Source organism: Oncorhynchus mykiss, chromosome 11, assembly GCF_013265735.2.
Source record: "Oncorhynchus mykiss isolate Arlee chromosome 11, USDA_OmykA_1.1, whole genome shotgun sequence".
NCBI lineage: Eukaryota > Metazoa > Chordata > Actinopteri > Salmoniformes > Salmonidae > Oncorhynchus > Oncorhynchus mykiss.
In genome coordinates, this window is record NC_048575.1 from 62,955,427 (window position 1) to 62,982,490 (window position 27,064).

At 46.0% G+C, this 27,064-nt stretch overlaps 1 protein-coding gene across 9 annotated transcripts in view; it reads right to left on the reverse strand.

Moving 5' to 3' along the window:
* Positions 1-27,064, reverse strand: part of gpat2 (glycerol-3-phosphate acyltransferase 2, mitochondrial) — a 51,164-nt gene that overhangs the window by 20,153 nt on the left and 3,947 nt on the right. For 7 of the 9 annotated variants that reach the window (XM_036936098.1, XM_036936097.1, XM_036936096.1 and 4 more), the window contains 8 exons: positions 23,412-23,522; positions 14,499-14,572; positions 14,292-14,402; positions 12,381-12,503; positions 7,950-8,049; positions 6,851-6,984; positions 6,634-6,733; positions 615-794 (listed from right to left, as the gene is read on the reverse strand). In XM_036936098.1, coding sequence (XP_036791993.1) covers positions 615-794; positions 6,634-6,733; positions 6,851-6,984; positions 7,950-8,049; positions 12,381-12,503; positions 14,292-14,402; positions 14,499-14,572; positions 23,412-23,522 — 933 coding nt within the window. The remainder of the gene's footprint in view (positions 1-614; positions 795-6,633; positions 6,734-6,850; positions 6,985-7,949; positions 8,050-12,380; positions 12,504-14,291; positions 14,403-14,498; positions 14,573-23,411; positions 23,523-27,064) is intronic. The other 2 variants (XM_036936100.1, XM_036936101.1) reach the window with 2 other exon arrangements.

A 27,064-nucleotide genomic window follows, 5' to 3' on the forward strand; every position in this document is an offset into this window, starting at 1 on the left:
CGATTGACGATAATAATTGTTTTAATGTAACATAACAAAATGTGGAAAAAGTCAAGGGGTCAGAATACTTTCCGAAAGGCACTGTACCAAGGTGCATTGAAGTTGTTCTGGCTTGTGGTGCCCAATGCCTTATTAACACACTTTATGTTGGTGCTTCCTTTATTTTGGCAGTTACATGTAGGCTATACACTGAGTGTACAAAACATTAGTAACCCCTGCTCTTTCCATTACAGACTGACCAGGTGAATCCAGGTCACCTGTTAAATCCACTTCAATCATTGTAGATGAAGGAGAGGAAACAGGTTAAAGAAGGATTTTTAAGCCTAGAGACAATTGAGACATGGACTGTGTATGTGTGCCATTCAGAGGGTGAATGGGCAAGACAAAAGATTGAAGGGCCTTTGAACAGGGTATGTTAGTAGGTGCCAGGCACACTGGTTTGAGCGTGTCAAGAACTGCACCGCTGCTGGGTTTATCATGCTCAACAGTTTCCTGTGGGTCAACATGGGCCAGCCTCCCTGTGGAATGCGTTCGACACCCTGTAGAGTCCATACCCCAACAAATTGAAGCTGTTAGGTATTAGGTAGGTGTTCCTATTGTTGTGTATACTGTACCGGTGTGCTGGTGTTGGGAACACAGTCATAGGAGATGCCCACTGGAACCAGGTGGACGTCAGGCACCACTCCCTCCCTCACAGCCAGTCTGATGCGTGCCAACCATTGCCCTCCTCGCCAACTCTCTCCTGACACACACACACTCAGTACCTGGCCTTCACACAGCAACTCACCAACCAACTACACACAAAGAGAGAGAGGGGGTGGGGAGCAGTTGGAGAAAAACATGTTTTGGAATGCAATAATCTGATTAATGACCCACCATAACGTAATGACAACCTCCAATAAGAGGGGTGGGGGACCAGAGAAGGAGAAGAGAGGATAGAGAAATAGGAGAGCTGTAACGGTTTTCTTGTGGTGAAGGAGAGGCGGACCAAAATGCAGCGTGGTGGTTATTCATGTTCTTTAATAAAGGAACTATACATGAATAAACTAACAAAACAATAAATGTGCGAAAACCTAAACAGTCCTATCTGGTGCAAACACAGAGACAGGAACAATCACCCACAAACACACAGTGAAACCCAGGCTACCTAAGTATGATTCTCAATCAGAGACAACTAATGACACCTGCCTCTGATTGAGAACCATACTAGACCGAAACATAGAAATACCCAAATCATAGAAAAACAAACAGACTGCCCACCCCAACTCACGCCCTGACCATACTAAATAATGACAAATCAAAGGAAATAAAGGTCAGAACGTGACAAGAGCTAAGAGTAGTCGATGCCTCCAGTCCAAAGCATCTGTCCCTACTGAGAGGTTGAAAAGGCAAGGATGATAAGGAAAGAGGGGATGATGAACAGAGAAAGAGGTATATAGCAGGACAGACAAGTGGATTATGAATGTGTGAGATATATGTACATACATACACAGTTGAAGTCGTTAGTTTACTTACACAATTTATGACATTTAATCCTAGAAAAAATTCCCTGTCTTAGGTCAGTTAGGATCACAACTTGATTTTAAGAATGTGAAATGTCAGAATAATAGGAGAGAGAATGATTTGTTTCAGCTATTATTTCTTTCATCACATTCCCAGTGCGTCAGAAGTTCACATGCTACCAAATGCTAATTGAGTGTATTGCCTTTAAATTGGGTCAAACGTTTCTGGTAGCCTCCCACAAGCTTCCCACAATAAGTTGGATGAATTTTGGCTCATTCCTCCAGACAGAGCTGGTGTAACCGAGTCAGGTTTTTAGGCCTCCTTGCTCGAACGCGCTTTTTCAGTTCAGCCCACAAATTCTCTCTATGATTGAGGTCAGGGCTTTGTGATGGCCACTCCAATACCTTGACTTTGTTGTCCTTAAGCCATTTTCCCACAACTTTGGAAGTATGCTTGGGGTCAATGTCCATTTGGAAGAACCTTTTGCGACCAAGCTTTAACTTCCTGACTGATGTCTTGAGATGTTGCTTCAATATATCCACATAATTTTCCTACCTCATGATGCCATCTATGTTGTGAAGTGCACCAGTCCCACTTGCAGCAAAGCACCACAACATGATGCTACCACCCCGTGGTTCACGGTTGGGATGGTGTTCTTCGGCTTGCAAGCATCCCCCTTTTTCCTCCAAACATAGCGATGGTCATTATGGCCAAAAAGTTATTTTTTTGTTTCATCAGACCAGAGGACATTTCTCCAAAAAGTACGATCTTTCTCCCCATGTGCAGTTGCAAACTGTAGTCTGGCTTTTTTATGGCGGTTTTGGAGCAGTGGCTTCTTCCTTGCTGAGCAGCCTTTCAGGTTATGTCGATATAGGACTCGTTTTACCGTGGATATAGATACTTTTGTACCTGTTTCCTCCAGCATCTTCACACGGTCCTTTGCTGTTGTTTTGGTATTGATTTGCACTTTTTGCACCAAAGTACGTTCATCTCTAGGGGATAGAATGTGTCTCCTTCCTGAGCGGTATGACGGCTGGGTAGTCCCATGGTGTTTATACTTGCGTACTATTGTTTGTACAGATGAACGTGGTACCTTCAGGCATTTGGAAATTGCTCCCAAGGACCAGACTTGTGGAGGTCTACAATTTTTTCTGAGGTCTTGGCTGATTTCTTTTGATTTTCCCATGATGTCAAGCGAAGAGGCACTGAGTTTGAAGGTAGGCCTTGAAATACATCCACAGGTACACCTCCAATTTATTCAAATGATGTTAATTAGCCTATCAGAAGCTTCTAAACCATGACATCATTTTCTGGTATTTTCTAAGCTGTTTAAAGGCACAGTCAACTTAGTGTATGTAAACTTCTGACCCACTGCAATTATGATACATTGAATTATAAGTGAAATAACTTGTCTGTTAAGAATTGTTGGAAAAATTACTTGCATCATGCACAAAGTAGATGTCCTAGCCGACTTGCCAAAACTATAGTTTGTTAACAAGAAATTTGTGGAGTGGTTGAAAAACAAGTTTTAATGACTCCAATCTAAGTGTATGTAAACTTCCGACTTCAACTGTGTGTGTATATATTAAAGGTCAGACGATTAATTAGGGCCGATTTCAAGTTTTCATAACAATCGAAAATCTGTATTTTTGGGCGCCGATTTTCTTTATTTTTATAAAAAAAAAGATATATATACAGTAGGGCAAAAAAGTATTTAGTCAGCCACCAATTGTGCAAGTTCTCCCCATTAAAAAGATGAGAGAGGCCTGTCATTTTCATCATAGGTACACTTCAACTATGACAGACAAAATGAGAAAAAAAATCCAGAAAATCACATTGTAGGATTTTTTATGAATTTATTTGCAAATTATGGTGGAAAATAAGTATTTGCACGCAGAGTCAGGGTATATGCAACAGTTTGCGAACTGCGAACTAACTCATTGCGAACTAACTCATTGCGAACTAATTTGCCAGATTTATACGTAATTATGACATAACATTGAAGGTTGTGCAATGTAACAAGAATATTTAGACTTAGGGATGCCACCCGTTAGATAAAATACCGAACGGTTCCGTATTTCACTGAAATAAACGTTTTGTTCTCGAGATGATAGGTCATTAATATGGTCGAACCCGGAAACTAAGGCCATTTCTGTGTGTTATTATAATTAAGTCTATGATTTGATAGAACAGTCTGACTGAGTGATGGTAGGCAGCAGCAGGCTCGTAAGCATTCATTCAAACAGCACTTTCTTGCGTTTTGCCAGCAGCTCTTCGCAAGCACAGCGCTGTTTATGACTCCAAGCCTATCAGCCTAATGGCTGGTGTAACCGATGTGAAATGGCTAGCTAGTTAGCGGGGTGTGCGCTAATAGCGTTTCAAACATCACTCGCTCTGAGACTTGGAGTAGATATTCCCCTTGATCTGCAAGGGCCGCGGCTTTTGTGGAACGATGGGTAACGCTGCTTGAAGTGTGGCTGTTGTGGTTCGAGCCCAGGTAGGGGCGAGGAGAGGGACGGAAGCTATACTGTTACACTGGCAATACTATAGTGTCTATAAGAACATCCAATAGTCAAAGGTATATGAAATACAAATGGTATGGAGAGAAATAGTCCAATAACTACTATATTAACTACAACCTAAAACCTCTTACCTTGGAATATTGAAGTCTCATGTTAAAAGGAATCACCAGCTTTCATATTGTTAAGGGAATTTTTATCAATGATGACTAATTATGTATACATTTCAATCAGGACTGACTAGTCCAAATGCTATTATGTACTGTACATATATGAATTCTCTCTTGCTCCCATTCCCAATTGTATATAATATATAGTCAGGAGTTTAGTAACAATGACGGTCTGTTCCTTTGTACAAATGAATGAACTATCTCCAGATGGCACGGACGGACTATCTCCAGACTGTCTAGAATGCTGATTTACAGTGACTGACCTTGGCTTTAGGAGAGGAGGGAAGGCTCGAGAACTATAGGGCCTCTCTACCGGTGTCATGAATAGATAGAACATTTAGGAAACGATGACGTCATTTTCAGTTTATAACCTGTGGTAAAATGTGTATGTACCCAGTACTCTCTTGAATTAAACGCTGCTACCTGACTTTTAAGACTGGTCTCGATCTATTTCATGCATAAATGATAAACTTCCAACTTATCACGAAATAGAGAGAGTGTTAATTTGGTTTTGGCTACAAAACATATAGGAATTTAGAATTCCTCTAACACATATGTTCTCATGTTCTGAGCAAGGAACTCAAACGTTAGCTTTTTTACATGGCACATATTGCACTTTTACTTCTCCAACACTTTGTTTTTGCATTATTTAAACAAAATTGAACATGTTTTATTATTTATTTGAGGCTAAATAGATTTTTATTGATGTATTATATTAAGTTAAAATAAGTGTTCATTCAGTATCGCTGTAAATGTCATTATTACAACAACAAAAAATAAAACGGCCGATTGATCGGTATCTGCTTTTTTGGTCCTCCAATAATCGGTATCGGCGTTGAAAAATCATAATAGGTCGACCTCTAGTATATATACAAACGTGTGTGTGTGTGTGCGCGCACATACACACACACACAGCAGGACGGACCAGTGATACTATAGGATGAGCTGCAGTAGCTAGATGCCGCCAGAGCCTCAAGTTGTGTTTTTGCTTCTCATACAGAGTGAATTAAATTACTATTGACCAGCAGAAGAGCAGCCCTGTGAAATGAACTCAATAAACTAGCAGGTCTATTAACAATGATGCACAGCCAATAGAAATACACACACACACACAACTGCCTCCCTCCCTTTTTCCCTTACTTCCTCCTCCTCTCTCCTCTCCAGCCAACACAGATGCCACAGATTCTCTAGTGAGATTCAGACTTGCTGTTAATGGGAATAGAACCAGAGCTGGAGTGGGATGGAGCCGGGGCTGACAGTGGGGGATGGAGCCAGAGTGTGGGATGGAGCCGGGGCTGACAGTGGGGGATGGAGCCAGAGTGTGGGATGGAGATGGGGCTGACAGTGGGGTGTGGAGCCGGAGATGGGGCTGACAGTGGGGTGTGGAGCCGGAGATGGGGCTGACAGTGGGGTGTGGAGCCGGAGATGGGGCTGACAGTGGGGTGTGGAGCCGGAGATGGGGCTGACAGTGGGGGGTGGAGCCGGAGATGGGGCTGACAGTGGGGGGTGGAGCCGGAGATGGGGCTGACAGTGGGGGGTGGAGATGGGGCTGACAGTGGGGGATGGAGCCGGAGTGGTGGATGGAGATGGGGCTGACAGTGGGGGATGGAGCCGGAGTGGTGGATGGAGATGGTGCTGACAGTGGGGGATGGAGCCGGAGTGGTGGATGGAGATGGTGCTGACAGTGGGGGATGGAGCCGGAGTGGTGGATGGAGATGGGGCTGACAGTGGGGGTTGGAGCCGGAGTGGTGGATGGAGATGGTGCTGACAGTGGGGGATGGAGCCGAAGTGGTGGATGGAGATGGTGCTGACAGTGGGGGATGGAGCCGGAGTGGTGGATGGAGATGGTGCTGACAGTGGGGGATGGAGCCGGAGTGGTGGATGGAGATGGTGCTGACAGTGGGGGATGGAGCCGGAGTGGTGGATGGAGATGGGGCTGACAGTGGGGGATGGAGCCGGAGTGGTGGATGGAGATGGTGCTGACAGTGGGGGATGGAGCCGGAGTGGTGGATGGAGATGGTGCTGACAGTGGGGGATGGAGCTGGAGTGTGGGATGGAAATGGGGCTGACAGTAGGGGATGGAGCCGGAGATGGGGCTGACAGTGGGGGATGGAGCCGGAGATGGGGCTTACAGTGGGGGATGGAGCCGGAGTGGTGGATGGAGATGGGGCTGACAGTGGGGGATGGAGCTGGAGTGTGGAATGGAGATGGGTCTGATAGTGGGGGATGGAGCTGGAGTGTGGGATGGAAATGAGGCTGACAGTGGGGGACGGAGCTTGAGATGGAGCCAGGCTGGGTTCGGGTTGAAGTTCTGTCATCAGCATGCCAAGGAGTGCAATAAAGATGGCGCACGTGTGTGTGTTTTACCCAAATTCCATTTCTCCCCTTCCCCTGAAGTACGAAGGTCTCTCGAATCCACTTGTTGATGGAGACAGACTTACGGAGGTCATGACTGATGAGTAGAGGTTGTCGGTCTCTGCTTCCTGTTCTGTGATTGGATCTGGTGGGAGGAGGACAACGCCAAGTCTCTGCAGGACTGACCTATAGGAACAGGTTATACCAGTCAGGTTACAGGAAGAGTAGAGCAGCCAAACTGCCATACCAGGTTGTCTTTTTGTCAATCACTGACTGTCTGTGTGTGTCTGCGCACGCTCATACCTAAACCAGTTGTTGTGTGTCTGTAGGTGACAGAGTGTGTATGGCACTCTCAGGTTGTGACAGAAGAGAACCAGTGGGATGAGAGCATAGTCCACGATACTCTGAGGCACACACACATACACCAGTGACGCACCCTGAAAAACAAAACGCATTACACACATTCATTCCTCCAATCGACCTTCTACACACACACACACACACCTACATATCTTCTTACACTTCGATCAAAATGTCTGTGTGCGTTCGCCAAAATTTCCTAGGGGGATGCAACCTTTATTTGAGGGGTAAAATATCCTTAAATAGCCTATAGGTACACATAAAATATGTCATGAGTCTTGTTAAAATATGTAGAATTGCAGTAAATTAGCTTCAAAACATGTATTTTACTATGGTTATAGCGTCATTTAATAAATTGTTTATATTTACTTTAACCTTTATTTAACTAGCCATGTCAGTTAAGAACAAATACTTATTTACAATGACGGACTACACTGGTCCAAACCCGGACGACGCTGGGCCAATTGTGCGCCACCCTATGGGACTCCCAATCACGGCCGGTTGTGATACAGCCTGGATTCGAACCAGGGTCTGTAGTGACAGATGTGCCTTAGACCGCTGCGCCACTCGGGAGCCCCATCACTATTGATTTAATTAGAGCCCTAGAACGACCTTGCCTGACGACTCAAACTGAATTATTCCGCTGCTCTATGTTCAACTACATACTTCAGTCAGACTGCCATCGTTGAAGTCGTTTGTGGTGACGTCAAAATAAGGGGTGTTGTTCAAAATAAAGTCATCAGTGATTGGATCATCTCTAATCAGAGTATCAACAGCAATTACGAATTTTCAAAACGCAGTTTTACCCATGTGCGTTCTGGCTCTGGCCCAATGCATCAGTTTCTAGGACTACTAAGAAAGGTTCAAATGTCTTTGAGTTCTAGAAATAGTCGGAGGTACTCAGATCCGGCCTCTGACGTCCATGGGCGTAGCATTTGGCCGGAGCAAGGAGTTTGGGTAACCAGGCAAAGAAAGACCCTCATACCTATGGGGTACATATGAAAATGTCTGTATGACAGTGTGTGCGTGTGTGAGTGAGTACCTGCTTTGAGGCTCTGTGCAGGGGAGCCATGTGGTTCAGGTTGACCTGAACACTGCAGAACACTGACCCAAACACCTTCAGCAACACCCAGCCGACCAGCCTGGAGTGAGTGAGAGAGAAAAACCCCTTCAGCAACACCCAGCCGATCAGCCTGGAGAGAGTGAGAAACCCCTTCAGCAACACTCAGCCTACCAGCCTGGAGAGAGAGAAACCCCTTCAGCAACACTCAGCCTACCAGCCTGGAGAGAGTGAGAAACCCCTTCAGCAACACACAGCCTAGAGAGAGACAAACGCCTTCAGCAACACCCAGCCTGGAGAGAGAGAAAAACCCCTTCAGCAACACTCAGCCTACCAGCCTGGAGAGAGACAAACACCTTCAGCAACACCCAGCCTAGAGAGAGAGAAACCCCTTCAGCAACACCCAGCCTGGAGAGAGAGAAAAACCCCTTCAGCAACACCCAGCCGACCAGCCTGGAGAGAGTGAGAAACCCCTTCAGCAACACTCAGCCTACCAGCCTGGAGAGAGAGAAACCCCTTCAGCAACACTCAGCCTACCAGCCTGGAGAGAGTGAGAAACCCCTTCAGCAACACTCAGCCTACCAGCCTGGAGAGAGAGAAACCCCTTCAGCAACACTCAGCCTACCAGCCTGGAGAGAGAGAGAAACCCCTTCAGCAACACTCAGCCTACCAGCCTAGAGAGAGACAAACACCTTCAGCAACACCCAGCCTAGAGAGAGACAAACGCCTTCAGCAACACCCAGCCTGGAGAGAGAGAAAAACCCCTTCAGCAACACTCAGCCTACCAGCCTGGAGAGAGAGAGAAACCCCTTCAGCAACACTCAGCCTACCAGCCTGGAGAGAGAGAAACCCCTTCAGCAACACTCAGCCTACCAGCCTGGAGAGAGACAAACACCTTCAGCAACACCCAGCCTAGAGAGAGAGAAACCCCTTCAGCAACACCCAGCCTGGAGAGAGAGAAAAACCCCTTCAGCAACACCCAGCCGACCAGCCTGGAGAGAGTGAGAAACCCCTTCAGCAACACTCAGCCTACCAGCCTGGAGAGAGAGAAACCCCTTCAGCAACACTCAGCCTACCAGCCTGGAGAGAGTGAGAAACCCCTTCAGCAACACTCAGCCTAGAGAGAGACAAACGCCTTCAGCAACACCCAGCCTGGAGAGAGAAAAAAAAAACCTTCAGCAACACTCAGCCTACCAGCCTGGAGAGAGAGAAACCCCTTCAGCAACACTCAGCCTACCAGCCTGGAGAGAGACAAACACCTTCAGCAACACTCAGCCTACCAGCCTGGAGAGAGACAAACACCTTCAGCAACACCCAGCCTAGAGAGAGAGAAACCCCTTCAGCAACACCCAGCCTGGAGAGAGAGAAAAACCCCTTCAGCAACACCCAGCCGACCAGCCTGGAGAGAGTGAGAAACCCCTTCAGCAACACTCAGCCTACCAGCCTGGAGAGAGAGAAACCCCTTCAGCAACACTCAGCCTACCAGCCTGGAGAGAGTGAGAAACCCCTTCAGCAACACTCAGCCTACCAGCCTGGAGAGAGAGAAACCCCTTCAGCAACACTCAGCCTACCAGCCTGGAGAGAGAGAGAAACCCCTTCAGCAACACTCAGCCTACCAGCCTAGAGAGAGACAAACACCTTCAGCAACACCCAGCCTAGAGAGAGACAAACGCCTTCAGCAACACCCAGCCTGGAGAGAGAGAAAAACCCCTTCAGCAACACTCAGCCTACCAGCCTGGAGAGAGAGAGAAACCCCTTCAGCAACACTCAGCCTACCAGCCTGGAGAGAGAGAAACCCCTTCAGCAACACTCAGCCTACCAGCCTGGAGAGAGACAAACACCTTCAGCAACACTCAGCCTACCAGCCTGGAGAGAGACAAACACCTTCAGCAACACCCAGCCTAGAGAGAGAGAAACCCCTTCAGCAACACCCAGCCTGGAGAGAGAGAAAAACCCCTTCAGCAACACCCAGCCGACCAGCCTGGAGAGAGTGAGAAACCCCTTCAGCAACACTCAGCCTACCAGCCTGGAGAGAGAGAAACCCCTTCAGCAACACTCAGCCTACCAGCCTGGAGAGAGAGAGAAACCCCTTCAGCAACACTCAGCCTACCAGCCTGGAGAGAGACAAACACCTTCAGCAACACCCAGCCTAGAGAGAGACAAACGCCTTCAGCAACACCCAGCCTAGAGAGAGAGAAAAACCCCTTCAGCAACACTTAGCCTACCAGCCTGGAGAGAGACAAACACCTTCAGCAACACCCAGCCTAGAGAGAGAGAAACCCCTTCAGCAACACCCAGCCTGGAGAGAGAGAAAAACCCCTTCAGCAACACCCAGCCGACCAGCCTGGAGAGAGTGAGAAACCCCTTCAGCAACACTCAGCCTACCAGCCTGGAGAGAGAGAAACCCCTTCAGCAACACTCAGCCTACCAGCCTGGAGAGAGAGAAAAACCCCTTCAGCAACACTCAGCCTACCAGCCTGGAGAGAGAGAGAAACCCCTTCAGCAACACTCAGCCTACCAGCCTGGAGAGAGAGAAACCCCTTCAGCAACACTCAGCCTACCAGCCTGGAGAGAGAAAAACCCCTTCAGCAACACTCAGCCTACCAGCCTGGAGAGAGAGAAACCCCTTCAGCAACACTCAGCCTACCAGCCTGGAGAGAGAGAAACCCCTTCAGCAACACTCCGCCTACCAGCCTGGAGAGAGACAAACACCTTCAGCAACACCCAGCCTAGAGAGAGAGAAACCCCTTCAGCAACACCCAGCCTGGAGAGAGAGAAAAACCCCTTCAGCAACACCCAGCCGACCAGCCTGGAGAGAGAGAGAAACCCCTTCAGCAACACTCAGCCTACTAGCCTGGAGAGAGAGAAACCCCTTCAGCAACACTCAGCCTACCAGCCTGGAGAGAGAGAAAAACCCCTTCAGCAACACTCAGCCTACCAGCCTGGAGAGAGAGAAACCCCTTCAGCAACACTCAGCCTACCAGCCTGGAGAGAGAGAAACCCCTTCAGCAACACTCAGCCTACCAGCCTGGAGAGAGAGAGAAACCCCTTCAGCAACACTCAGCCTACCAGCCTGGAGAGAGACAAACACCTTCAGCAACACCCAGCCTGGAGAGAGAGAAAAACCCCTTCAGCAACACCCAGCCGACCAGCCTGGAGAGAGAGAGAAACCCCTTCAGCAACACCCAGCCGACCAGCCTGGAGAGAGAGAGAAACCCCTTCAGCAACACTCAGCCTACCAGCCTGGAGAGAGAGAAAAACCCCTTCAGCAACACTCAGCCTACCAGCCTGGAGAGAGAGAAACCCCTTCAGCAACACTCAGCCTACCAGCCTGGAGAGAGAGAGAAACCCCTTCAGCAACACTCAGCCTACCAGCCTGGAGAGAGAGAGAAACCCCTTCAGCAACACTCAGCCTACCAGCCTGGAGAGAGAGAGAAACCCCTTCAGCAACACTCAGCCTACCAGCCTGGAGAGAGAAAAACACCTTCAGCAACACCCAGCCTGGAGAGAGAAAAACACCTTCAGCAACACCCAGCCTGGAGAGAAACAAACCCCTTCAGCAACACTCAGCCTAGAGAGAGACAAACCATAAAAATATAGCTGTATGTGAGCTCAATCAATGAATTCTTAATTTATTTTATAAACCCCTTTCAACCTCAGCAGTTGTCACAAAGTGCTTTACAGAGCTCTCAGGAGTGCTCTAATTCTAAAGATAGTGTTTGTGAGGGAAAGATGACACTGATATGGAGAAAGCACGGGGTAAACCCATTTGAATTTAATCACTTTAATCAGTTCTTTGTAGTTTGACAACCCTGTTTGTAAGCTTTTAAATTATATCAAACTTTTAGATTTTCCAGTGATGAAGACATTTATAGCCTGAATGTCCAAAAAGTCACCTTTAGAGCACTTCTACAATGGACAAACATGGAAAGTTTTGTTGAAATCAAAAGGGATGCTATGAAAAAGTAAATTAATTCAAATGGATTTACCCGGAGGGGGAGGGGTAGAAAGAGAGAGGAGATAAAGAGGGTCAGATGACACTGGCTGGAAATTAGATGGAAGTTGTGGGGGGAGAGAGCGTGGGTGGAGAGAAGTAGACAGATTTTTAAAGACAACCACAATAGAATTCCAATGACCGAGTATATCTACTGGGGATGAAATTGAAAAGAGAATTTTCAATTCCATCCAGGACTACATTATATCCACCATCTACAGAATCTGAAAGCCAGTGAAATTCAGAAGACAGGTCAAATTAACTCCAAGACAGGATTTCAATGACAATGGTATTCCAAAAACAAATTCCAAGATTTATGGAACAGACAGAGTTAATCCCAAATGGCACCCTATTCTCTACTTTTGATAAGGCTCTATGGGCCTTTTGGGACGCATCCACTGCCGGACAGACAGACCCACCGTAGAAGCTGTGGAGAGATGCAGGTGTTGATGAGGGGGATGTAGGGGGTAAGGTGGGTGAGTGAACCCCAGGTGTCTCCCCCTGTTGGTGCTATGTCTGGTGAGGAGAGAGCCTTCTGAACCCTGAAACACACACACACACGTTGGGATAGGCAACAGGACAAAACAGCCATTTTACTTAACATGTGCACAAACGCGTATGCACGCACTCGTACACACATATCCACTTGGGGTGAGCTCCCAGCCATCAAGGACGTACATACAAGGGGGTGTCTGAGAAAGGCCAGAAAATGGCTAAAGACTCCAGCCACCCGAGACATGGACTGTTCGCCATGCTCCCGTCCGGCAGATGGTACTGGTGCATCAAAGCTCAGAACGACAGACTCTTAACAGTTTTTATCCCCTGACCATAAGACTGTTAAAAGGCTAACAACTACTACTCACCCTCACACCTACACTCCTGCTAAAATCCTTAATGATTCTATTTATTATTTCCACTATGATGCTGTTCATTGATTGCCATTATCTATCCATTTTATCCTGCTATTGGCCACTATTACTCCCGTTCACATTTATACACTCACCGGACAGTTTATAAGGTACACCCATCTAGTACTGGGTCGGACCCCCTCTGCCTCCAGAACAACCTGAATTATTCAGGACAAGGATTCTACAAGGTGTCGGAAATGTTCGTCGCTCAATTGGTATCAAGGGACCTATCGTGTGCCATGAAAACATTCCCCACACAAGTACACTACCAGCCTGTACGAACCAGGATGGGGCCATGGACTAATGCGTCTTACGCCAAATCGTGACTGTCATCCAGCATGACGCAACAGAAACCAAGATTCGTCGGACTAGGCAATGTTTTTCCTCTCAATTGTCCAGTGTTGGTGATCGTGTGCCTACTAGAACCGATTCGTCTAGTTTTTAGCTGATAGGAGTGTAACCCGATGTGGTCGTCTGCTGCAATAGACCATCCGTGACGAGGATCGACATGTTATGCATTACGAGATGCCGTTCTGCCCACAAATGTTGTACTGCACCGTTATTTATCCGTTTGTGGCCCACCTGTTAGCTTGTCTGATTTTTGCTATTCTCCTTTGACCTCCCATCAAGCTGTTTTGGCCCACAGGACTGCCGCTGACTGGATGTTTTTTCTTTGTCGCACCCTTCTTAGTAAATGAAGGAAGGCCAAGGAGGGCATTCGTTTGAGTTACTGGATCTGGCACGCCTGGCACCGACGATCATACCACGGTCAAAGTCGCTTAAGCCACTCGTTTTGCCTATTCTAACATTGACTCACTGTACGTAGGAGCAAACCATTTTCGTGAATGGGGTGGTGTACCTAAAACTGGCATGTAAGTATCTGCTGGTCCCAGTGGTTTTCAATTAATGTGGTCTTGTTTTTTTCCAGAGAGAGAGAGTTTTGATACATAGCGATCCATTTGTTATATGTCTGTAGGAGCGATCCATTTTTGCTATACTATTTTTTTAGTGATAACTGTACTGTTGGGTAGAGCTTGCAAGTTAAACATTTACGCTTCGAACACACCGACAGCGTCAATGCGCAAAATAGTATGCAGCATCATCTGGATATGTGTGCAACAAAAGTTTAACATTCACCTTCTGCTACCATTTCTGTCAAGCCGTCTACACATAGTTTAACATTCACCTTCTGCTACCATTTCTGTCAAGCCGTCTACACATAGTTTAACACATACGTTCAATAAATCCAACATCTGCACCACACCGAAAGCACTGCAACTGCCTCTGCAGCACAATGCTGCACAGCAAACTCAGCGTTTCCTTGGAAATGAATGTACTTCTGGTGTACCAAAATGCAATGACGCCGTCGGTGTGTTCGAAGCGTTAACTGTACCTTTGCATGCAACAATACAACACACACACCTGTTGCTTTGGGAGACTCGCTCCACTCTGTCAGTAGCAGGACTAGGGTAGACCCTGCAGCCTCTGACCAACAGCACACAGCACACTCTCCTCACCAGCCAACCACGATACCTACAACACCCAGGAAACATCACATCATTGTGTATTTGCATGCAGTGTAAGGCCGTGGAGGTCTGTGTGTGTGTGTAATATATGTGTTACGTCTACCTGGTGTGGGTCTCATTGACACTCAGTAGATTATGGAAGCCCAGAGAGGGTATGGTCTGTCCCAGCTTCTTGCCCTGAAACGCAAGTGTACGCACACACACACACACAACCTAGTTGGTTAGACCAGTCCAAAGACAACAACACACCTCATAATAATGGCTGGAATTGAGTGATGGAATGGTATGAAACATGTTTGATGTGATTGACACCATTCCATTACTATGAACCCATCCTGATTTAAAGTGCCTCCAGCCATCACTGCTGCAGAGATTGACTGATGTGAACAGTAAACGTCCTCTAAGGACTTCATTTAAATGGGGCCTTTTATTAGGACATGACTGCGTTTGCTAAATGTGCTTTGTGTGTCAGGTCAACCCCATCTCTATGGGTACACCTCAATAGCCTCTCTATAGACCCCTTTTCCAGTACACGACACACTGACGTCACTCTTGGCGGCAGTAAGAAAGCCATCACCATTTGCGGCCATTCAACATTTAGATTTACGTTTTTATTACTTTAAACTTAATACGTTTTTTGGGTTCTCATACGCTTACAATAATGTTTTGATTCTAGCTTGAACAGTCGCTAAGATTATATTTTGTATGCAGCAGTTGTTAGCTAGAATGCTAACACTCATTATTATAAGCTGTAGCAAAAGCTAGCCAAATAGCAATTTTGATGGTTGAAGTTTGTGTTTAAGTATAATGTAATTGATTTGCAATGATGACAAACAATATATTAAGCAGGACATTCATACATTCATTCAATTATAATCCAAAAGTAGAGTGAAATAAGCAACATGTAAATAGAGGCGGTTTTTGCGGGCGTTCTGTTCTGCCACCCTCATGCGGCAAAGCTTGCAAACACAGAAAGGGCTCTCTGGGCAGCCCCTCCATAGGCTCGCTCTCTGGGCAGCCCCTCCATAGGCTCGCTCTCTGGGCAGCCCCTCCATAGGCTCGCTCTCTGGGCAGCCCCTCCATAGGCTCGCTCTCCTGGGCAGCCCCTCCATAGGCTCGCTCTCCTGGGCAGCCCCTCCATAGGCTCGCTCTCTGGGCAACCCCTCCATAGGCTCGCTCTCTGGGCAACCCCTCCATAGGCTCGCTCTCTGGGCAACCCCTCCATAGGCTCGCTCTCTGGGCAACCCCTCCATAGGCTCGCTCTCTGGGCAACCCCTCCATAGGCTCGCTCTCTGGGCAACCCCTCCATAGGCTTGCTCTCTGGGCACACCTCAAAAGACTGAAGTGGCTCTCTCTCTTCCATCTGCATTATTTTTTTATTTCACCTTTATTTAACCAGGTAGGCCAGCTGAGAACAAGTTCTCATTTACAACTGCGACGTGGCCAAGATAAAGCAAAGCAGTGCGACAAAAACAGAGTTAAACAAATGTACAGTCAATAACACAATAGAAAAATCTGTGTGTGTGCAAATGTAGTAAGATCAGGGAGGTAAAGCAATAAATAAGCCATAGCGGCGAAATAATTACAATTTAGCATTAACCCTGGAGTGATAGATGTGCAGATGATGTGCAAGTAGAGATACTGGGGTGCAAAAAGAGCAAAAATAAATACATTTGGGGGATGAGGTAGTTGGATAGGCTATTTCCAGATGGGCTGTGTACAGGTGCAGTGATCGGTAAGCTGCTCTGACAGCTGATGCTTAAAGTTAGGGAGGGAGATGAGTCTCCAGCTTCAGTGATTTTTGCAATTCGTTCCAGTCATTGGCAACAGAGAACTGGAAGGAAAGGCCGCCAAAGAAGTTGGCTTTGGGGATGACCAGTGAAATAAACCTGCTGGAGCGTGTGCTATGGGTGGATGTTGCTATGGTGACCAGTGAGCTGAAATAAGGCGGGACTTTACCTAGCAAAGACTTATAGATGACCTGGAGCCAGTGGGTTTGGCGACGAATATGAAGCGAGAGCCAGCAGACTAGAGCATACAGGTCGCAGTGGTGGGTAGTATATGTAGCTTTGGTGACAAAACGGATGGCACTGTGATAGACAACATCTAATTTGCTGAGTAGAGTGTTGGAGGCTATTTTGTAAATGACATCGCCGAAGTCAAGGATTGGTAGGACAGTCAGTATTACGAGGGTATGTTTAGCAGCATGAGTGAAAGAGGCTTTGTTGCGAAATAGGAAGCCGATTCTACATTCAATTTTGGATTGGAGACGCTTAATGTGAGTCTGGAAGGAGAGTTCAGTCTACCCAGACACCTAGGTATGTGTAGTTGTCCACATATTCTCAGTCAGAACCGTCCAGGGTAGTGATGCTAGTCGGGCGGGCGGGTTCAGGCACCAATCGGATAAAAAGCATGCATTTAGTATTACTAGCATTTAAGAGCAGTTGGAGGCCACGGAAGGAGAGTTGTATGGCATTGAAGCTCGTCTGGAGGTTTATTAACAGTGTCCAAAGAAGGGCCAAAAGTATACAGAATGGTGTTGTCTGCGTAGAGGTGGATCAGAGAATCACCAGGAGCAAGAGCGACTTCATTGATATATATACACAAAAGAGTCGGCCTGAGAATTGAACCCTGCGGCACCCCCATAGAGTGGCATAGAGTGGAGTGGCACCCCCATAGGCTGCACAGTACTGTCTTTTATCGATGGCGGTTATGATATGGTTTAGGACCTTGAGAGTGGCTGAGATACACCCATGACCAGCTCGGAAACCAGATTGCATGGTGGAGAAGGTACAGTGGGATTCAAAATTATTATTATTTGACCATGCTGGTCATTTATGAACATTTGAACATCTTGGCCAAGTTCTGTTATAATCTCCACCGGCACAGCCAGAAGAGGACTGGCCACCCCACAAAGCCTGGTTCCTCTCTAGGTTTCTTCCTAGGTTTTGGCCTTTCTAGGGAGTTTTTCCTAGCCACCGTGCTTCTACACCTGCATTGCTTGCTGTTTGGGGTTTTAGGCTGGTTTTCTGTACAGCACTTTGAGATATCAGCTGATGTACGATGGGCTATATAAATATATATATATATATTTTTTTTTTTAAATGGTCGGTGATCTGGCTTTAGAAAGGCAGGGCAGGATGGATATAGGTCTATAACAGTTTGGGTCTAGTGTCTCCCCCTTTGAAAGGGGGATGACCGAGGCAGCTTTCCAATCTTTAGTGATCTCAGATTAAACGAACGAGGTTGAATAGGTTAGTAATAGGGGTTGCAACAATTGCGGCGGATCATTTTAAAAAGAGAGAGTACAGATTGTTTAGCCCAGCTGATTTGTAGGGGTCCAGATTTTGCAGCTCTTTCAGAACATCAGCTATCTGGATTTGGGTGAAGGAGAAGCGGGGGGGGGGGGGGGGGGGGGCAAGTTGCTGCGGGGGGTGCAGAGCTGTTGGCTAGGGTCGGGGTAGCCAGGTGGAAAGCAAGGCCAGCTGTAGAAAAATGCTCATTGAAATTCCCAGTTATTGTGGATTTAATCGGTGGTGACAGTGTTTCCTAGCCTCAGTGCAGTGGGCAGCTGGGAGGAGGTGCTCTTATTCTCCATGGACTTTAGTGTCCCAAAACTTTTGGGAATTTGTGCTACAGAATGCAAAATTCTGTTAGGAAAGCAAAAGCTAGCTTTTTCAAACGGACTGTGTATATTGGTTCTTAACTTCCCTGAAAAGTTGCATATCGTGGGGGCTATTCGACGCTAATGCAGTCCGCCACAGGATGTTTTTGTGCTGGCCAAGGACAGTCAAGTCTGGAGTGAACCTAGGGCTATATCTGTTCTTAGTTCTACATTAAAAAAAAATGGGGGCATGCTTATTTAAAGAATAACCAGGTGTCCTCTACTGACGGTGTGACGTAGAAGTCTGTCACTGGCCGCGGGCAGCATTTGGTTCTTTAACGCACGCACACATTCATCACTCCTCCCTGCTCCGTTATAAGATAAGTTAACAATGTGGGTCGACACACAAGTTAACTTCTGTCATAGTGCATACATTTCACACTTGTCAGTGTTAATTTGTAATATAAGTATTATGTATTATACTTATCTATGTTGTGGATGAGCGCGTTGTTTGTTTGTTTTGTTCCTCTATCTCTGTAGCTTCCGGGTATGCTGGATAAGGACCCGAGCTAAGGGAATTGGGCTGACTTTGTAGTGCCTGTCCCAAATGGCTCATTAATGTAAATGTGCATATTGAAAGACACTGTCAGTAGTGATGTCATTTTGTAACTGTTATGTTGTGATATCGTTTCATAAACATGTTGCAATGTATATACTTTAGTATGTTTAGTTAAATGGAGAATGTAGGTTTGTATAGGTAATTGCTTAATTCATTGGTGTTAATTGTTCTGAAGGGAGGGGCTAGCACTACAAAAGGAGCCTCTCTTTCAGTTCACGGGAAGGCCATTTTGGATTGAGCTGTGAATGTGGCAGCATTGTTTTTAGCTGTCCCATAAGGTATACGTTTGATGGCAGTACTGTTGTTTTTGTTCTGGAATCACTTAGTAAATAAACACTCTTGCACAGAAGAACATTTGCGGCTCCGCCATCTTTTTATTTTGATAGAGGTTAGGTTTTCCAGTATAGCCTTCTGGGATACTCTACGTGACAGACGGGATGAGGTCAATATCCTTCCAGGATACCTGGGCCAGGGCGATTAGAAAGGACTGCTCGCTGAAGTGTTTCAGGGTTTGACAGTGAAGAGGAGTGGTCGTTTGACCGCAGACGCATTACGGACAAAGGCAATGATGCAGTGGTCGCTGAGATCCTGGTTGAAGACAGCAGAGGTGTATTTAGAAGGCAGGTTGGTCAGAATGATGAGGGTGCCCGCGTTTATGGATTTGGGGTTGTACCTGGTAGGTTCCTTGATAATTTCTGTGCGATTGAGGGCATCTAGCTTAGATTGTAGGACGGACATAAAGCATATCCCAGTTTAGGTCATCCAACAGTATGAACTCTGAAGATAAATGAGGGGCAATCAATTCGCATATGGAGTCCAGGGCATCCCTGGGGCTAAGGGGGGTCTATAGCAGGCAGCAACAGTGAGAGACTTTGTTTCTGGAAAGGTGGATTTTTAGAAGTAGAAGCTCAAACTGGTTTGGGTACAGACCTGGATAGCATGACAGAACTCTGCAGGCTCTCTGCAGTAGATTGCGACCACGCCCCCTTTGGCAGTTCTATCGCGGCGGAAAATGTTGTAGTTCGGGATGGAAATTTCATAATTTTTGGTGGCCTGCCTAAGCCAGGATTCAGACACAGCTAGGACATCAGGGTTAGCGGAGTGTACTAAAGCAGTGAATAAAACAAACTTAGGGATGAGGCTTCTGATGTTAACATGCATGAAACCAAGGCCTTTACGGTTACAGAAGTCAACAAATGATAGCGCCTGGGGAATAGGAGTGGTACTGGGGTCTACAGGGCCTGGGTTAAGCTCTACATCACCAGAGGAACAGAGTAGGATAAGGGTACGACTAAAGGCTATAAGAACTGGTCGTCTAGTGCAATGGGAACAGGGAATAAAAGGAGAAGATTTCTGGGCGTTGTAGAAAAGATTCAGGGCATAATGTACAGACAAGGGTATGGTAGGATGTGAGTAAACCTAGGCGTTGAGTGACGATGAGAGGTTTCGTCTCTGGTGGGACCAGTTAAGCCAGGTGAGGACTCCGCATATGTGGGGGGTGGGACAAAATATATATCTAAGGTAAGGTGAGTGGGACTGAAACAATAAGGACTAGCCGAGGGAGGCATAAAGCAGTCATAGGTGTTGATCGGGAGAGCTAAGACAACAACGGGTAAATGGTGATGAATGGGCAGAGCAGGTCAGTTAGGTACATACAGAACCTGAATTCGAGGCTGGGGCCAACATATAAACAAAATGGGGTACCGTATTATTGTAACAGTCCAGGGGGTATCAGCTGTGTAGCCGAGTGATCATAGGGTCCAAAGAACAGCAATAGGTTAGTCAGGGAGCCATTCAGTAGTCAGTACTATGCTAGGTGAGTGGGAGACATAGCGCTTAGAAAGCTAGCGGGCTGGGGTAAGAAGATGGGTCTTCGGCGACATCGCAACGGAAAAGCCAGTCGAGACCACATTGGGTGACCACGTCGGCAGACCAGTCGTGATGGATCGGCGGGGTTCCGTATCGACAACAAAGCGTCCAGGCCAATTGGCAAAAGAGGTATTGTAGCCCTAGAATTAGCTGGTATATGGGCCTAGCTCGTGGCTAACTCAAGGCTAACTGGTGCTTGCTTCGTTAGCTAACAGTAGCCACTCGGTAGCAGCTAGCTAGCTGCAATGATCCGGTGTAATGACCCAGAGAGGCAGGAATCCGGTGATGTGGTAGGGGGAATCAGTTCGATATGCTCTGGGGTTGATATCGCGCTGTGCAGACTGGCATGTATTGTCCGAGCTAAAGCTGGCGGTGTCCAAGCTAAAAGGTGAAGATCGCTAGCAGTGGCTAACAAAGACTAGTAGCTAGTTAGCTGGCTAGCTCCTGACAGAGGTTCCAGTTATAAGGAAGAAAAATAGCAGATGGGTGAGGCGGGTTGCAGGAAAGTACCCTGCTCAAAAAAATAAAGGGAACACTTAAACAACACAATGTAACTCCAAATCAATCACACTTCTGTGAAATCAAACTGTCCACTTAGGAAGCAACACTGATTGATAAATTTCACATGCTGTTGTGCAAATGGAATAGACAACAGGTGGAAATTATAGGCAATTAGCAAGACACCCCCAATAAAGGAGTGGTTCTGCAGGTGGTGACCACAGACCACTTCTCAGTTCCTATGCTTCCTGGCTGATGTTTTGGTCACTTTTGAATGCTGGCGGTGCTTTCACTCTAGTGGTAGCATGAGACGGAGTCTACAACCCACACAAGTAGCTCAGGTAGTGCAGCTCATCCAGGATGGAACATCAATGCGAGCTGTGGCAAGAAGGTTTGCTGTGTCTGTCAGCTTAGTGTCCAGAGCATGGAGGCGCTACCAGGAGACAGGCCAGTACATCAGGAGACGTGGAGGAGGCCGTAGGAGGGCAACAACCCAGCAGCAGGACCGCTACCTCCGCCTTTGCGCAAGGAAGAGCAGGAGGAGCACTGCCAGAGCCCTGCAAAATAACCTCCAGCAGGCCACAAATGTGCATGTGTCTGCTCACACGGTCAGAAACAGACTCCATGAGGGTGGTATGAGGGCCCGACGTCCACAGGTGGGGTTGTGCTTACAGCCCAACACCGTGTAGGACGTTTGGCATTTGCCAGAGAACACCAAGATTGGCAAATTCGCCACTGGCGCCCTGTGCTCTGCACAGATGAAAGCAGGTTCACACTGAGCACATGTGACAGACGTGACAGAGTCTGGAGACGCCGTGGAGAACGTTCTGCTGCCTGCAACATCCTCCAGCATGACCGGTTTGGCGGTGGGTCAGTCATGGTGTGGGGTGGCATTTCTTTAGGGGGCCGCACAGCCCTCCATGTGCTCGCCAGAGGTAGCCTGACTGCCATTAGGTACCGAGATGAGATCCTCAGACCCCTTGTGAGGTGCGGTTGGCCCTGGGTTCCTTCTAATGCAAGACAATGCTAGACCTCATGTCGCTGGAGTGTGTCAGCAGTTCCTGCAAGAGGAAAGCATTGATGCTATAGACTGGCCCGCCCGTTCCCCAGACCTGAATCCAATTGAGCACATCTGGAACATCATGTCTCGCTCCATCCACCAACGCCACGTTGCACCACAGACTGTCCAGGAGTTGGCGGATGCTTTAGTCCAGGTCTGGGAGGAGATCCCTCAGGAGACCATCCGCCACCTCATCAGGAGCATGCCCAGGCGTTGTAGGGAGGTCATACAGGCACGTGGAGGCCACACACACTACTGAGCCTCATTTTGACTTGTTTTAAGGACATTACATCAAAGTTGGATCAGCCTGTAGTGTGGTTTTCCACTTTAATTTTGAGTGTGACTCCAAATCCAGACCTCCATGGGTTGATAAATTTGATTTCCAATGATAATTTGTGTGTGATTTTGTTGTCAGCACATTCAACTATGTAAAGAAAAAAGTATTTAATAAGAATATTTCATTCATTCAGTTCTAGGATGTGTTATTTTAGTTTTCCCTTTATTTTTGTTGAGCAGTGTATATAAAGTAAACAGAAAGTGAGATTAAAATGTATACAAGAAAATAAAAAGCCGGGTATTTACATGGGATAAAGACAGACACTGCTACACCATCTTGGATTTAATCTGCTACGTCATCTTTGATTTGCATTAGTCTGAAAACAGTAGTTAGGTGTTAAAATGGAGGAAGACACTATTGAGACACAATCTACTTTATAAACTCGGTGGTTCGAGCCCTGAATGCTGATTGGCCGAAAGCTACAGTATATCAGACCATCTACAATGGGTATGACAAAAAATAACTTAGTCTTCTAATTACGTTGGTAACCACTTTATAATAGCAATAGGCCACCTCAGGGGTTTGTGGTATATGGTCAATATACCACGGATAAAGGCCGTGTTCAGGCACTCTGCGTTGCGTCGTCCTTAAGAACAGCCCTTAGCTGTGGAATATTAGACATATACCACAACCCCCTGAGGTCGTATTGCTTAATTATACAACGGGTGGTTTGGAATTCCCATTGTTAGAGCCTATCCTGCCCATGATATACGAGACGAAAACAGGAGGTTGGTGGCACCTTCATTTGGGAGAACGGGCTTGTGGTAATGACTGGCGCGGACTTAATGGAATGGTATCAATAACATAAAACAAATGGTTTCCAGGTGTTTGATGCCATTTGCTCCGTTCCGGACATTATTATGAAACGTTCTCCCCTCAGCAGCGTCTACTGGAGACAACATACACATGGCCTGTACATTCATAAAAAGTACCATTGTTTACGTTGTTACCTAGCAACGCACTACTACTCCTCCTCGGGCCTTATTGCTTAAGTACCCACCTCGCCCCGCTCTCCATCCCCCTACTTACCAGGCTGTCAGGGGTACACTGGTGGCAACATTGTCCTACAGATGGTCTGAATTTGCCGAGGTAGGGAGCTACAGTCTTCAGCTTCTTCTTGATCTTCGACCCCCACGACAACTAACAGGGAGAGAATGCAGGGATATGGCATTAACATACACACAAAATCACCATGTAAATTGACGACAGCATCAACTCTGAGTCAACATGCTCCATATTTGGTATTGCTCTTATATTGTCCGGCACAAACACATGATCTTATATCAACATGTCATAAACATGTCAACATGTCTAACACAAACCGGATTGTCACTGTATAGGACTTTTGAGCGGTGACTTTCAAACTAGTGGCAGTAGAATGCGTTTACATGACATCCCTATCAGTGAGACCAAATCCATTTTTAATTCTGTCTACTCCCAAAACACAAGTATTGTGCTATGTGTGTGCGCATGTGTAACAGACAAAGGCTTGCTTACCGGTACCACGGTAATATAACGTTACCAAAATGTCATGATACGAAGATTTTAGCATACGATACTAGCGACTTTTTCAGCCCGACCGATCTAAAGAACCTGCGTGCGCCTGTTCTAAAATGTTTCTCAAGTCAGTTTTGTTTATGAATTCAGTTGAATTTAAGCAACAGCCAATAGTCTCTTGAATCAGCAGGCAATAATATCCACTTCACTTTGTTTAAAAAAATATATAATTTAACTGTGATGCGAGCGGGGATGCAGACCCAGACGAGTCTTATGTTGTTAGAGTTGTATATTTGTTACATTGGAGCAGCCCGCAAAGTGATACATTGTATAATTTCTGAGTCGACTTTAAAAGTTCCCTGACATGTAGCCTCTGAGTGCCAGAGAGGGAAAATGGAGCAGAGAAAACATCTTGTCTCTAATCTAACCAGTGACAACAATTTGACCCATATTACCAGAGACGCCTTTCATTCTACCTATCAGGATTCGCGCACATTTGCTATAATTTCATAAACCATGTCACGGGCCTTTTACACTCATCCTGGGTCGCTGATTAGGAGTTTGGTAACAGACAACATTGTTCAGTCATATTACCCAGCTAGCTAACAACCTGGTAACTTGACAGTAGGTTTAGGCAAATTGAATTGGCACAGGAAGAAAGGAAAAGAGTCTGCTACTCATGAGGGGTATTTCAAAAGGAATAATTCATTTATGGTGCTCCTTCAATTCTGTTTGGTGCCTATAATTTTAAAAGTTGGTAGTAGTGTGTGTTTGTGGGAGAGAGAGAGTGGTGTGTGTGTGTTTTATGAGAGTGAGGGAGACAGAAGGTGACACAATGACATGCAGATCATTATGCATGTATATCACAGGAGGTTGTTGGCACCTTAATTGGGGAGGACAGGCTAGTGGTAATGGCTGGAGCGGAATGATATCAAACACATGGTTTCTGTGTGCTTGATGCCATTCCATTTGCGCCGTTCCAGCCATCATTATGAGCCATACTCCTTTCAGCAGCCTCCACTGATGTACATATATTCCTTCCTCTCATTCCTCCAGCCAATCACAGGTAGGCCTTTTCAAATATTAGCAAATCCTCCACAGGCTGAGCAGGGCCAGGGACAATCCACTTTAATAGAGAGCCTGCAGTATGACCCTGATAAATGAGCCAGTAAGTTTTCACTACAGTAAGAACACATTGTGAAAAAATCTAAAGTGCTGACATGTTGAAAGCAACTCTCCAAACCAAATATATATATATATATATATGACTTTTGCGTGTCAATTCATAAACCATGTAATCGGTACATCGAAAATCTCCCCAACTATTTTGCAATGTACATGGCACAGCTGTCAATATAAGGTCCCACAGTTGCCAGTGCATGTCAAAGCAAAAACCAAGCCATGAGGTTGAAGTAATTGTCCGTAGAGCTCCAAGACAGAATTGTGTCGAGGCACAGATCTGGGGAAAGGTACCAAAAAATGTCTGCAGCATTGAAGGTCCCAAAAAACACAGTGGCCTCCATCATTCTTAAAAATGGAAGAAGTTTGGAACCACCAAGACTCTTCATAGAGTTTGCCGCCTGGGACAAGTCTCTGAATGTCCTTGAATGGCCCAGCTAGAGCCCGGATCTGAACTCGATCATACGTCTCTGGAGATGCCTGAAAATAGCTGTGCAGCGACACTGCCCATCCAACCTGACAGGGCTTGAGATGATCTGCGGAAAAGAATGGGAGAAGTGTGCCAAGCTTGTAGCGTCATACATCTCAAAACAGCAAATGCATTTGCAACGGAAGGCAGGCCTCATCAGCGTGTCACACACCACTTTCAATGAGATGGAGGCCGTATGCATTTTGAAAACAGCCTACTTAATCGTTTTACTACATTATGAGGCATGTCTTACCTTGCTTTAACCTCTTGGGGCTAGGGGGCAGAATTTTCACTTTTGGATAAATAGCGTGCCCAATTTCAACTTCCTGCTACTCATGCCAAGAATATAAGATACGCATATTATTCATAGATTTGGGTAGAAAACACTGAAGTTTCTAAAACTGTTTGAATCATGTCTGTGAGTATAACAGAACTTATGTAGCAGGCAAAACCCCGAGGACTAACTGTTCAGAATTTTTTTTTTTTTTTTAGGTCTGTCTGTTCATTGAGTTCTCTGGTTTGTTTTCATTCCTGTATTGAACACAGACAGACCAGTCTACAAGTTGATCGATTATTAACGTTTAAAAATACCTAAAGTTGTATTACAAAAGTAGTTTGAAATATTTTGGCAAAGTTTATAGGCAACTTTTGAAATATTTTGTAGTGACGTTGCATTTTTTGGAAGGTGTTTTTTTCTGGATCAAACAAGCTTTATAAATGGACATTTTGGATATATATGGACGGAATTAATCGAACAAAAGGACCAATTGTGATGTTTATGGGACATATTGGAGTGCCAACAAAAGAAGCTTGTCAAAGGTAATGCATGTTTTATATTTTATTTCTGCATTTGTGTAGCGCCTGCAGGGTTGAAATATGCTACCCCCTTTGTTTACTGCTGGTGCGATAATCAGATAATAGCTTCTTATGCATTCGCCGAAAAGCATTTTTGAAATCTGACATGTTGGCTGGATTCACAACGAGTGCAGCTTTAATTGAGTATCTTACATGTGTGATTTAATGAAGGTTGTATTTTATATAAAAAAATAATAATTTGCCGCGCTGCATTTTCCCTGTTTTTTGCCCAAGTGGGACGCAACTGTCCCACCTCGTCAAAATTCAGACCATATCCGTGGAGGCAATTGTTTTATATTAACTTTTTTTTATTGTCCAGTAGCCAAAGGCACAACCCATGCTAGTTGTTGTATATTAGATCACCCCCCTTTCTAAATGTTTAAGGAAATGTCCATCTCTGTTACATGAAACCACTCGCATGTGCATTGCGCTTTTGACAATAGGCGGTTTCCCACTAATTGCATTCTGGAACGAAACGTTGCACGTAACCTACTGCTTTGCTGCGCTTATTATGTGAATAAATAATTGTTTTTCAACATTTTAAGCTAAACGTTCTGATCGGTTTCATCACTCATTGCCTTTTAAAGTATAATTTATTTTTTTTTTTTATGTAGCCTACTGGTTGTATGAATTGGGGATCTATCATCCCACAACTGTCCCAGTCTGTTAGGAATAGGAAAAT